The sequence below is a fragment of the Fukomys damarensis genome, unplaced genomic scaffold (assembly GCF_012274545.1).
Source record: "Fukomys damarensis isolate Sample0158 unplaced genomic scaffold, DMR_v1.0_HiC HiC_scaffold_4, whole genome shotgun sequence".
In the NCBI taxonomy this organism is placed as follows: Eukaryota; Metazoa; Chordata; class Mammalia; order Rodentia; family Bathyergidae; genus Fukomys; species Fukomys damarensis.
In genome coordinates this window covers 554,745-566,388 of record NW_022900916.1, presented here as the reverse complement: position 1 = coordinate 566,388, position 11,644 = coordinate 554,745, and the positions used below count along the sequence as shown (strand labels likewise).

Sequence of the window (11,644 nt, the reverse complement as noted above, 5' to 3'; positions counted from 1 at the left end):
CTCTCTCTCTCTCTCTCTCTCTCTCTCTCTCTCTCTCTCTCTCTCTCTCTCTCTCTCTCTCTCTCTCTCGCCTCTCGTAATCGGCTGCAGGTGGGCTGAGGCTTCTTCCTTTCAAAGGAAAAGAACCTGAAGTTATCTGTAAAAGCTGAAGAAAGGTTAGCAGAAACACCCCCGCCTTAGCACAGTTATGAACACGTCACGGGGAACTCCGGTTTCTCTGACAGCGTCACTGCAGCTTTGCGCTCAGCACCCATCACACGCTGGGACCACTGAAGATGCAGCTGCACAGTCTGTAACGACGTCCACAGTGTGCCTCTCCCAGTCCCCGCAGGACAGGAGGGTCCTCAGGGCCCGGGCGAGGACTCGCTGCATCACGGCTGTGTCCATGAAGGTCGCCACGGTGGAGAACCCCGCCGGCAGCTCGTCCCACTCATCGAACTTGACGCCGCTGCCCAGGGAGTAGGAGCCCTCGGCGCACTTGCTGCACACCTGGTTCCGCATCTCCAGGTACTCTCCGGAGGCACAGGAGAAGGCTGCAAGGCAGAGGAAGCACACCTGTGAGGCCACGGCTGGGCTCTGTCCCACCTCTCGTAAGACGTCCCCAGCCTCCCGACCCCAGTAGCTCTGGTCTGCCCGGACCTGTTTCATTCAGCTCCCTCTTCTCACCATGACAAAAATGCACACCGTCCTCAAATGCCTCGCCTTCCCTGCCTGTGGTCTTCTTTCCCAGGGGTGTTGGCCAGCGACCCTCTCCACCTGGGAGTGCTTTCCTGACTCAGCAGGCCCCAGCCCACAGGCGGGCAGCACAGACAGCCCTCGGGGGCACACTTGGCAGGGGAGCTGTGTGGCTTTCGGCTTCAGAAAGGTCATTTGGGGGCCTCCCTGGTTGCCTTGGACAATCCTGGGTCCGAATAAAATGCAGTCAGGTGCGTGAGAACTAAGCACAGAGGCGGTGCAGGAGGGCAGTGTAACAGCTACTTAAGCTGCCTCCATCTGAAACCAGAGCCCATGCTTTTAAGGCTCACAACGACAGCCTCATGCACTCCAGGCCAAGATCCCTGATCGCTCCGTGAGCTCCACCCAGAGACAGCACCCAGGCAATGTGAAGCAAAGTCCAAAGTTACTTCTGCCGGCTGCTTAACTAACACCCGGAGGACACGGCTCTGCTCAGAGTGGCACAGGGACTCAGCCCCAGACCACAGCTTTCTAATCCTCTGCTCAGGACAGTAAAGAAAGGAGGACAAAGCGAACTGTCCCAGTTCTCCGATGGAGAGAAACAACCCGCCCAGCAGAGAGGACGGCAGCAACACCCATCGGGCAGGCTCCTCTCTCAGACTACAAGGGAAATAGAAACGAGCTGATCCTGAACAACTCCTTAAAGAATCAGCTAAAACACACAATGGCCCAGTTCCTTATGTCCTGAACTAACAGAATGCTTTCCTTCAGGAAAACTTAACAATGCTGTGTGATGGACTTTCAATATTCAAATCAATATCCCCAAACCAGTAAAACATCACAAAAGAGGTTAGGCGACTACTGCGCTGGCTACAAGGGCAAAACTTGCCGGGAATGGAGAGGAGAAGCTATCCTGGGCCAAGTTGTACCACTTCCTGACTGCGGCCCAAGTGAGTTCTTTGCCTCCCCAAGCCTTGGTTTCTGTCCCTAAAAAAATGACATAACTTTCATGATAGCTCCCTCAGTGGGGTACACTGACAAAATATACATAAAGTGGTTGGCACAGTACTTAGCATCTACTGCTTTCTGTGTGCTTTTATTAGAACTACCAGGACAAAACAACAAAGGAGTACTGTCATGGGGAAAACTTTCATTGTTTCAGTGGCTTATGAGTCTAGCAAACTCAACTAGATAATATTTCTCTAATATGATAAGTACTATCATAAATTAAAGCCAGCCTTACATTAAATCAAGGATCACCAAACTCCAGACTGCAGGACAAATATAGTGCTTGGCCTGCTTTTATGAATAAAGTTTTATTGAAACAGCCACAATCATTCCTTTATATATTGCCTATGGCTCCTTTTATACCATAATGTCAGAGATGAAAGGGTACAAAAGAGAAGGTTCACCATAGGGCTGAGAATGTTACTGACTGATAAAGTTAATTTGGAAGACAGTTTCATCTGGAGCCCAAAATGGAACATATTGATAATTTAATTTATAATTAATGTAACAATTTATAATCAATAATTTAAGGAGAACGTTTCATGACATGTTGCCATAAGGGACTATAAAAACAAGAAAGGAGAAAACTATGAATCTTGTCTTTTACTTTTTTGGTACTAGGGATCTAAATCAAGTCCTTGTACTTACCAGGCAGGTGGGAGTACCACAGCACTAAATCCCTAGCCCCGAATCTTATCTTTTAAACACAGTGACATCATTTGAGGGTGTTCGCTACCCTGCTAAAATCATGAGCACCCTCAACTCCTGTCGCAGTACAGTAGACAAGGGACCGTGAACGTACTGTCTACTCACAGTGCTGCCCTTGGCATTCCGTGGACACGGAGTACTGCTGCCCACACGAGTCCAGCTGCTGTGAGTGCTGAACACTGAGGCACTGCTCCTGGTGGATCTCAGGGTTCGGCTCCTGGAGCCTCGGGTAACCTTGTCTGAGAGCACCTCTTGGAGACCTCTCCTCTGGTGCGCAGCCTATATCACCATGGCCACCCAGCAGGAACATGGCTCACGGGACACAGGGGCTGCACGCCCCAGTGGTGCACACAGCCCGCCTGCATGAGGGGCTGGCTGAGACTAAGCACTGACCTTCCACAAGGCCGCTAGAAACCGCAGAACCGCCACATAAATAAATAACAAAGATGCTAAAACATGGCACCAAACAGGCCACAAAGGGATCCCTGTTTATTATAGTACGAGAGCTGAAATTAGTCACTCGGCCACGTGAAGTACAGTCAAGGTGCTACGTGGCCAAGCGCCCGGCACACACCTGCAATCTCGCTACGGAGGAGGCTGAGGCAGGACAGCGAGTTCGAGGCCAGCCTGTGCCGCACAGCCAGACCCCTGTCTCATAAGAAAAATTTCAAAAATACCAGAGATTGATCTCCCTGGGTTCAATCTCCAGTACCAAAAAAAGGAGGGGCTTTGTAAGCTGGTGTTGAGCCTCTAGACGGAACACACCTTGGGTCCTGAAGCCTAACCTACCGTTCTAATTCATATCCACACGGGTGATGCCTAGGCTTCCTTTCCCATCTTTCCTCAGCACCTGTTCCTTCATCTTCTAGACCTCACCACCTGGCGAGTGAGGTGGCCAGTGCGCACTAGGACAAGCACTGCTGGACATCCTCACACCTGCTTCTGTGAAGCGCTGACTCAGTCCTCGCCATCTTCTACCGGGACCATCTGTTTCCACCCTGATGAGTTGCTCAGTCCCTGCACACGTGCCTTGAACGTGCTCCTCTCATGCCGCGGGCGCCCTTCACTCAGCTGTCCCCTGTCCCATGCAGCTTCTCAGTCTGATGTCATCCATTTACCCACGGTTTTGCTGACTGATGTGCTCACTGCTTTTCTCTGGTCGCTGAGACAAAACACCCAAGCCCTGAAGTTAGAGGGCAGGGTTCGCTGGCTCACAGTCCATAGAGGCTCAGTCCACGGTCGGCTGGCTCCAAGGCAGGGCTGGCGAACAGGCCTCACAGAGGAGAAGCAACCTGGAGTGCACAAGGCAGCCAAGGCGACAAGGGAGCCTCACTGCGTCTCCCTGCCCCTTTAGCCCAACCAGACCACCGGGAAGAGGGCACTGTCAAACCACTCGCTCACGCCCTTAACCCCAGCCTCACACCTTCCAGATTCAGCACCTCTGAGTGCCTGAGGCTCTGAGGCTTTGAGAGAGATCCAGAGCCAACCATAACACAGCTTTGGGGTCAAATTCAGGAAATGATGGCAGACCAAGGTCATAGGCTTGTCCCCTATATTCCTCTAGCAGCTTCGCTTCAGGTGTTAAGCTTATGTTCTTCACCTGTTTTGAGCTGATTTTTCAATATGGTGAGAGATAAAGGCCCGTGTCATTCTTCTGTGTGTGGGCATCAGTTTTTCCAACACTCTTCACTGAAGGGACTGTCCTGTTCCTGCCATGTATTTTTGGCACCTTTGTCAAAAACTAATTGCCAGTGAATGGATGGGTTCACCTTGGACTCTGCTGTTGTTCTGGTCGTTTCATCTGTTTCTGGTGTGTATGCTCACATAAGTGTTTCCCACTAATACCCTGCAGAAGTCAGTCGAGAGCCAACCCCACCTGATAGGAGTCCTGCACTCAGGCTGGGGCTGCACCTGCGTTCCAGCCACGGCACCGCAACAGAACAAGCAGAGTCCTCTGAGCAAACACGGATGGGAGAGCAGTGAGGCAGGGGACGCTCTGTCTGCTGAGTCCCAGAGACTCCACTGTGAGGATGGGCTCCACAACCTCCCAGGCAGACACAGCATTACCAAGTGCAGGGCCGGCATCTGACCAGAAGGTCCTGGCGAGCATCCTGGTCTACAGGAAGCATTGCCTGCGAGCAGTACTCCACAGAGAAGACCTGGAGACCATGCAGTCACCACCATGCCCATGTTTTCTACAAGTACTAACAGTTCTTTGTGGAGCCCTTAGGGTCTCCTCCACGTGAGACAATGCCACCTTCAGAAGAGATGGCGTCCGCCCCTGCCCAAGCTCACTCCTCCAGCCGGGACTTCCATGAAGATGCTGAAGGAAGGTGCGAGAAGGAGCACCCTTGCCTTGTTCCAGATGCGGAAGCAGCCTCTGCCAGACCCTTCACTGAGGACATGCTAGCTGCAGACTCACCACGTGATGCAGAAGCACCTTCTCCCCGACACTGACAGCATCGCGAGTGGATGCTGAGCTGAGGTCGTGGCTTCCATCGTTCGTGCCGTGAAGGTCCGAATCGCGCTCCCCGAGCTGCCTGTGCTAAGTCACCCTTGCACCATTCGGGTAAATCCTGCTCGCTCATGGCATCTCGTCCTCTAATGTGTGACTGCGAAAGTCAATCATCCCATCTACAGATAAGAGCTGTGCTTCACTCTAACCTTTGTTATAACTTCCTTCCTTCTGCAACTCTGGGCTTAGTAATTTATCCCTTTTCTCTTCGTTCCTTGGTGTGCAGCATCAGATCAGACACTTACTTGATCTTTTTAACACAGGTACTTATCACCAGCACCTTCCCCACTTGTCCTGCTTCTGCTGCAGCCCATAGCTTTTAGGTGGGATTTCTGCTCTCCTTTGTCTTAACCATTCTCTTTTTCCCTTTTGATGCCTTCCTTGATCCACTCGTTGTTCAGGAGGAGCATGCACTTTAATTTCTATTTGTGAATTTTCCCAGTAAAAATCGTAAGCAATTACAAGCCAGGGTTGCAAAATGAGTACCATATTATGACAAATATAATTGCAAATTAAAACTATGCACCTGATCAATTTACAGACAGGAATAAACATTAGGCCATAATTGTACTAAAGTTATTTTCTGAAGATGCTGATGCATTTCCTATTAGAAAAATAAAAATTTCTAAGTGGAACGTCTTTACCTTTTTTGTATGTAATAAACTGTGAGATGCTATGTAAATATCGAATTTCACCAAGATGTTTTCTTATCAAATAAAGTCATATTTCTGGCTAAAATCTTTCCTTCTAGTCATTTTAATGAATAATTCAACCAACCATAAAGCCAAATATGTTCTTGTAAAAGCTTTAAGCCCTAACCTTCATTTTCTCCAGCAAAATGGCATGAAAGGGTGTCGCGCCTTGTAGCTGCAGACTCTGGGTTCTCACCGCAGAGACACGGGCTTGGTTCCCACAGCCAGAAACAGGCACCGTCCCTTCAGGCCTTGCAAGGTCACAGGCGTGGATGCCGCCCCGAGGGCAGCCGGCCAGGCCCCACCTCCCGATCATCTCCCTCACAGCCAGGGAAGGCGGGAGTCACATGGGAGGGCGCCTGGGTGTTGCGTTTGTCCCGAAGCCTGAGCCAGCTGCACAGTCAGGGCAGGAGGAGTGCAGCTCCTGGGTGCACTCCCGGGCAAGGAGCCATGCAACTTCCAGGGGCCGGCGATGCTCTCACACAGGCATCTGCCACCCCTGTGGTACATCGGTGTCTCGGTGGTGCTGTCCTCAGGGCCCTGCGGGACACCGGGGACGCACAGTACTCCGGGGCAGAACTGAGGCTGACCAGGCCGTGACCCACCCTGGTTGCCATGTGTGCACATGGGGCGGTCACAGTCATGGTCGGGAGGAGCCATCCATGTGACGGCGTTAGAAAGGTCCCAGGAACCAGCCAAGCCCCTCCGGGGAAGCCCCGGCTGCATCTCCAGCAGAAAAGACTGTGACGGCCTCGTCAGCCTCGTCACCAGCCTCAGCACGGGACGTGCAGCGAACACCCTCTTCATCCGGCTTAGCCTGCTTGAAGGCGTGCGAGCCGCCTGGGTGCCGCTGGTCACTGAACAGGAAGAGCCCTGATGCCCAGACGCAGGGCGTAGGCTCCAGACGTCCCATGCCGTGTCCAGGCCCTCCAGGAGCAGCTGAGACTTCTGCCTGAGCTACCGATGGATGGCAAAGCACCCTGGCACCTGACGGGATATTCCTAGCAGGGCCCCTTGATGCCTTTTACAACATCTCACTGCGAGCCACACAGACCGAGCTACGTGGACCAGTTCTCAGTGGACTCTGCGGAGAGTCAGCTGCAGCAGCGCCTCTTTCCCATGCTCCACTCCTCTGTCCTAAGCAGCTGGGCTGATGGGCGTGGGCGGGGCGGCACTGGCACCTCGGGCCCGGGGTCTGACTGATGTGGCCCAGCCTCACAGGTGCCACAGCGCACAGCCCCTCCCTGTTCTACGATTTGCTGTCTCCCTCTGCTGTCTTCGGAAGAGGGACCTGGAAAGTCTGCAGCCTTCTCCTACTCGTCAAGCCTTGCCTTGTGAGCCTGTGCGGCTCATCCCAAGAATGGTCGCCGTGTGCTGTACACGTGTGTCCTGCTGCTGCTGGGGGCTGTTCCAGAAGATGTGCTGGCCCCAGGGTTGTTCAGACTGCTGTTTACGGACTTTTCTTTCTGGATGATCTGTCCACCCTATCACCATGCACCGCTGTCCACACCTCCTCTCAGATTTGTCAATGTCTGATTTATATACTTAGGCGCTCAGATGTCGGGTGCATTTATAATTATCCTATATTCCTGTTGAATTGGCCCTTTTATCATGACATGATGACTTTCCTTGTTTCTTGCAACAATTTTTTATTTAAAGTCTATTTTTTCTGATATAACAGCTTATTCCTTAAAGTCATTAAATATGGATTATAACAATAGATTTAACGGGAAAAAAAGAATCTGTACCCAAGGAATTTTTTTTTAAAAAACTGATCTGAATGTAGCACTTATTGACCCAAGAAAACTGAATATTAAAAGTATTCAACCAAAGATTAAGATTGAAACATATGCATGTTTGGTGCTGTGAAAGTCATGTGTCATTAAAACCACATTACTTCACTAGACCTTATATAGTATGAAAGCTAACTACACACGTTATCCACATACATCTACACGTGTCTGTGTACATTTACATGTGCATTTGCTCATATGCATATTACTTCATATGTATTCTTCACATATTATGAACAATGACATACTAGATCATTAAGCAAAGTACCCAAGATGATGTCTGATTTGATTACACACCGAATAGCATTATATATAAAATGGCCATGCTCAGTCATAAAATAATGGATTAAAGGTGCATTATTTGAAGTCATGGACTCAGAAATGTTTGAGAGAGTAAAAATAAAATACCTATGTTCCCCAAATAAAGCATAAAAATAAATGAGGAAGAAAAAAACATAAGAGGAGGCCACCTGGAGACCACTTCAAGAGGACCACCACTCCTGAGGACAGAAGAATATCAAAGCCCAAGGTCAAGGAGAGACTTAGAGACCCCTGTGCTTCCAGGACAAAGCAGGAAGGGAGGAGGTGAGATCGGGGGCTCCTTGCCCTCATTCTGAGATGAGGGTGGAGCAACAGTTCAACAATGGTGCTGCCTGAAGGACCCTGGGGGAGGAGCCCACTGGTGACCCGTGCTTGGCACCAGGCCTGAGGAGCAGCAGGTGAGCCCGGCGCTGGCAGAATGAGAGGCGTGCGTTCCTCCCAGAGCCTGCCCAGAGCAGCCAAGAGAGACTGAGGGGTTCTCCTAAGAGGGGGTGGAACACTTGGGATCCTGTCAGCACCAGAGGCCCCACCACGCCCTTCCCTCAGCCCTGTCCACTCAGGCTCACAGGAAGCCCACTGCGCCAGCCCCACAAACACTGACCTCACTCACCTCACTCCACAGAAACCTGTAGCCAGGTTTTATAGGATCTTTCTAAGAAAAACAAATATATATTTAGCTGTCGATTTTCTCAAAAAATTGACAACTGCTGCATAAACAATCCTATAACGTCTTAGGAAAGACCTCCTCTCCTGCCTTTTTCTATTCAATTACATGTTAAAGAATTACATGTGTAGACAATTTCAGCAAAGGCCAAGCTCTGGGTTTGATTCTCTCTGCAGCAATAAGGACTCCAAGAAACCACACCCTCCACAGCCACTGCCTAAACACTCTTTGCTCACGTGTGGCACCTCGGGGACCTGCAGCAGCCTGACTGCATCTGCAGGAGGCAGGCGAGCCTGGGTCAGGCACTAATTCCGGGGATACACACGCCTAAGCCACAATCGGCCACTTGGAGGCTGTGGCCGAAGGCCAGTTACTTCACCCTTGAGGTCTGAGTCTTCTCCTCAGTACAGTAAATACTGTTCCAGGTAGAGCATCCTCAACCCAAAAATACAAAATGCTCCAAACATGACATTTTTCTGTCAGCATGACACCGAAGTGAAAAATTCTACATCCTTTTTTTCATATGCCAAATTATTTAAAATACTGTATAAAATTACCTTTGGGAGAGATACCTAAAATATATGTAGAACATAAATGAATTTGGGGTTTAAACTTGAGTCTCATCTCTGAGATCTCTTGTTATGTATAGTCAAATAGTCCAAAGTCAGAACAACTCCAAAACCCACTGGTTCTAAACATTTCACAGAAAGGGAATGAACCTGGTAGGAGTGGCCTGCGATAGTGACACCAGCTTCGAGCAGACTCAGAACCTGAGCACTGGTAGCTGTAGTTAGCACAGACAGTCCACACCCTTGAAGAACATTCAGAATGACCGGCCACAGGGCAGGCGGCAGGTAACATTATGTCTTAACTTCTTCTAAGTGAATTAGATCCACAGCATATCATCTGAGAGCTCTATAATGACTTGGCTTTGCCATAACAAAGAAAAAATCACAGATCTAAGGCCAGACTAACACCTACCAGAGCAAATATTTTATGCATATTTGGGAACTCAAGATTTCATTCAAAGTGCAAAGCTAAACAATGTCCCAACAATCACATACATATTGTTTTAAAGTAAGTATCAGTAATAACTAAAAGTGGCTTGATTTTAATCAAGAGTTTTTAGGAAACATCTTGCTGGAAGGTCAAATTCAAAATGTCATCAGGAAACATTTCAGTAAATAATGAGTGAAAAAAGGTCTCTGGCAACATTCAGATAGAAATGGTCTCTATTCAGGCAATAATCTTGCAACAGAATTTCAATCCCTTGGCCAAAGCATGGAAGCCCTGGTCTACTGCTAAGTATTTAGGGTCTGGCTCTCGAGGAAAGAAGTCCGTCTGCCAGTTCCCACCATGGAAATCCTCCCATATGGCCCATTTCAAACTAACAACTGGGTCTCAGAGCCAGTACAGGCCAGTCCGCCACACCACCCAGGTGTGAAGTGAGAATTCAGATCTGCCTGTTTCAGGGAAACCAGGGAGCAGCCATGGGTAAAAAACTCAGGCACACTGGGCACGTTGACACACGCCCGAATCACAGCAATTGGGACGGAGGCCCAGGAAGCATCAGGAGCTGCAGGCCAGCAGGGCTACCTAGTGAGACCTTGCTTCAAACACAAGAACACAGGTAGCACCACCTGTCAGGAAGGACTGGCAGGAAGATGACTGAAGGGAATGTAACAAAGTGACTGCACAAATACAGTCAGGCTGCACTGCCCTTTTAACCACAACCCTCCAAGAACCCACCTTTCCTGTGCAAGGCGGCGGCCCAGACCTGGCCCTTGAGTCGCCTTCGTCCTGTGACCATGCTGTCAGTGAAGGCACATGCTGGATGTTCTCAGGCTGCAGGGCTCTCGGGTTCTCTCTAATTCCACCAAAGAATAATGGCATTTCCCTAGACGTTCTCATAAAACTTCTGCCTTCTCCCTTTTCTCAGCAAACCCTTCATCTATGCTAAGTCTCCGGCTAATCACAGACACAGTCTATGAAAGAGAAGGAATAAGTTCTCCATTTAATAATTTGCTCACTTACTTTTTCATTTGCAATCAGAAGAACCAAGCTCTTGGGAGTACCATTTGAAGGACCGCAGGAAAATCAAAACAAACTCTGTCACTTCTAGCTCCGAAGTGCAGGCCACCTCTAGATTACTTTACAGCAGAAACCCCTGACTCGACAACGTAAGAGTTTTCCAAAAGGTAGAGTTTACAAATGAAAATAAATTGTATGACCTATTTCTGCATTCCTTCATAATGCTGCACTCTGAAGCTCCTTAACTGCCAAAAGGCAAGTTGTTGAATATGCTATTCAGCAACTCTACAACCTCTCTTCACTTTTTAAAAATTACATCAAGGTATTTCTATAACAAAAAATAAAAAAGAGAAAGAAACCACTGTGAGATGAGTGCCGTGGATGGCTGTCAGCGAAGGCAGCAAAACAATACGAATGCCCTTGGTACCACTGAACCATGCACTGGAAGTGGTTAAGATGTCAAACGCAAGTGCTGCTTGTTTCATACAGTTAATAAAAGCTTTTAATTTAGAAGAAACCATTAAAGAGAAATTCTTCCACTCTGCCCTCCACCATTTCAGACAAGAGAATAAACAGATTTTTAACACTCTCTTTGCGTTATTGCTCAGACATTAGACCCAGGAACAGCAGGTACTGAGAAGGATTCTGCTAGACATCAACAGGTACCCTCACTCCTGCCAGGACTCTCGCACTCACAGGGCTGGCACAAAGACATTACAGTGTAACCAGGGAAAGCGGAGACATACTGCACTCTTTGCCTCTCACGGGGTCGGGCAGGCCGGAGCAGTCCACGGCAGAGTTGGGGATGGCGACCCTCCACCTGGAGCCACTGCTGTCGCATTCCGTGTACTCGAAGTGGTAATCTTTCTGCAAACAACCAGAGACAAGCTTTGTTAGAGCCAGTTTGCATGGGACAACCGTGCGGCCCCCACCACCCCCAGGGCTGCAGCCTGATTCTGTGACCCACATCCCAACCTCAGCCCATCAGACCAAGCAGTCACCAACCACAGCTCCATCAACCAGGCGCAGAGGAGACACCAAGAGCCTGGTGGGAAGGATAGCAGCACGCTCCCGGGCTGTGACCGTCGTCCTCAGTGCCATCCACTCACAAAGGGCACAGCACACTTCCCTGTCCATCACAGGCGTGAAAAGCTCCAAGCAACTGACAGATGTGAGTCGAAGAAAGAGCAAAACAGCACTAGGAAACTGCCCCAAGTGTCTCAAAACAGAAGAGAAT

General features: G+C 49.5%; 1 protein-coding gene across 2 annotated transcripts in view; it reads right to left on the bottom strand.

Annotated features, from left to right (window-relative positions):
- Positions 1-11,274, bottom strand: part of Elapor2 (endosome-lysosome associated apoptosis and autophagy regulator family member 2) — a 61,463-nt gene extending 50,189 nt beyond the window's left edge. For both annotated transcript variants that reach the window (XM_033756460.1, XM_033756462.1), the window contains exon 1: positions 11,154-11,274. In XM_033756460.1, coding sequence (XP_033612351.1) covers positions 11,154-11,248 — 95 coding nt within the window. In that variant the 5' untranslated portion in view covers positions 11,249-11,274. The remainder of the gene's footprint in view (positions 1-11,153) is intronic.
- Positions 11,275-11,644: the final 370 nt, after the last annotated feature.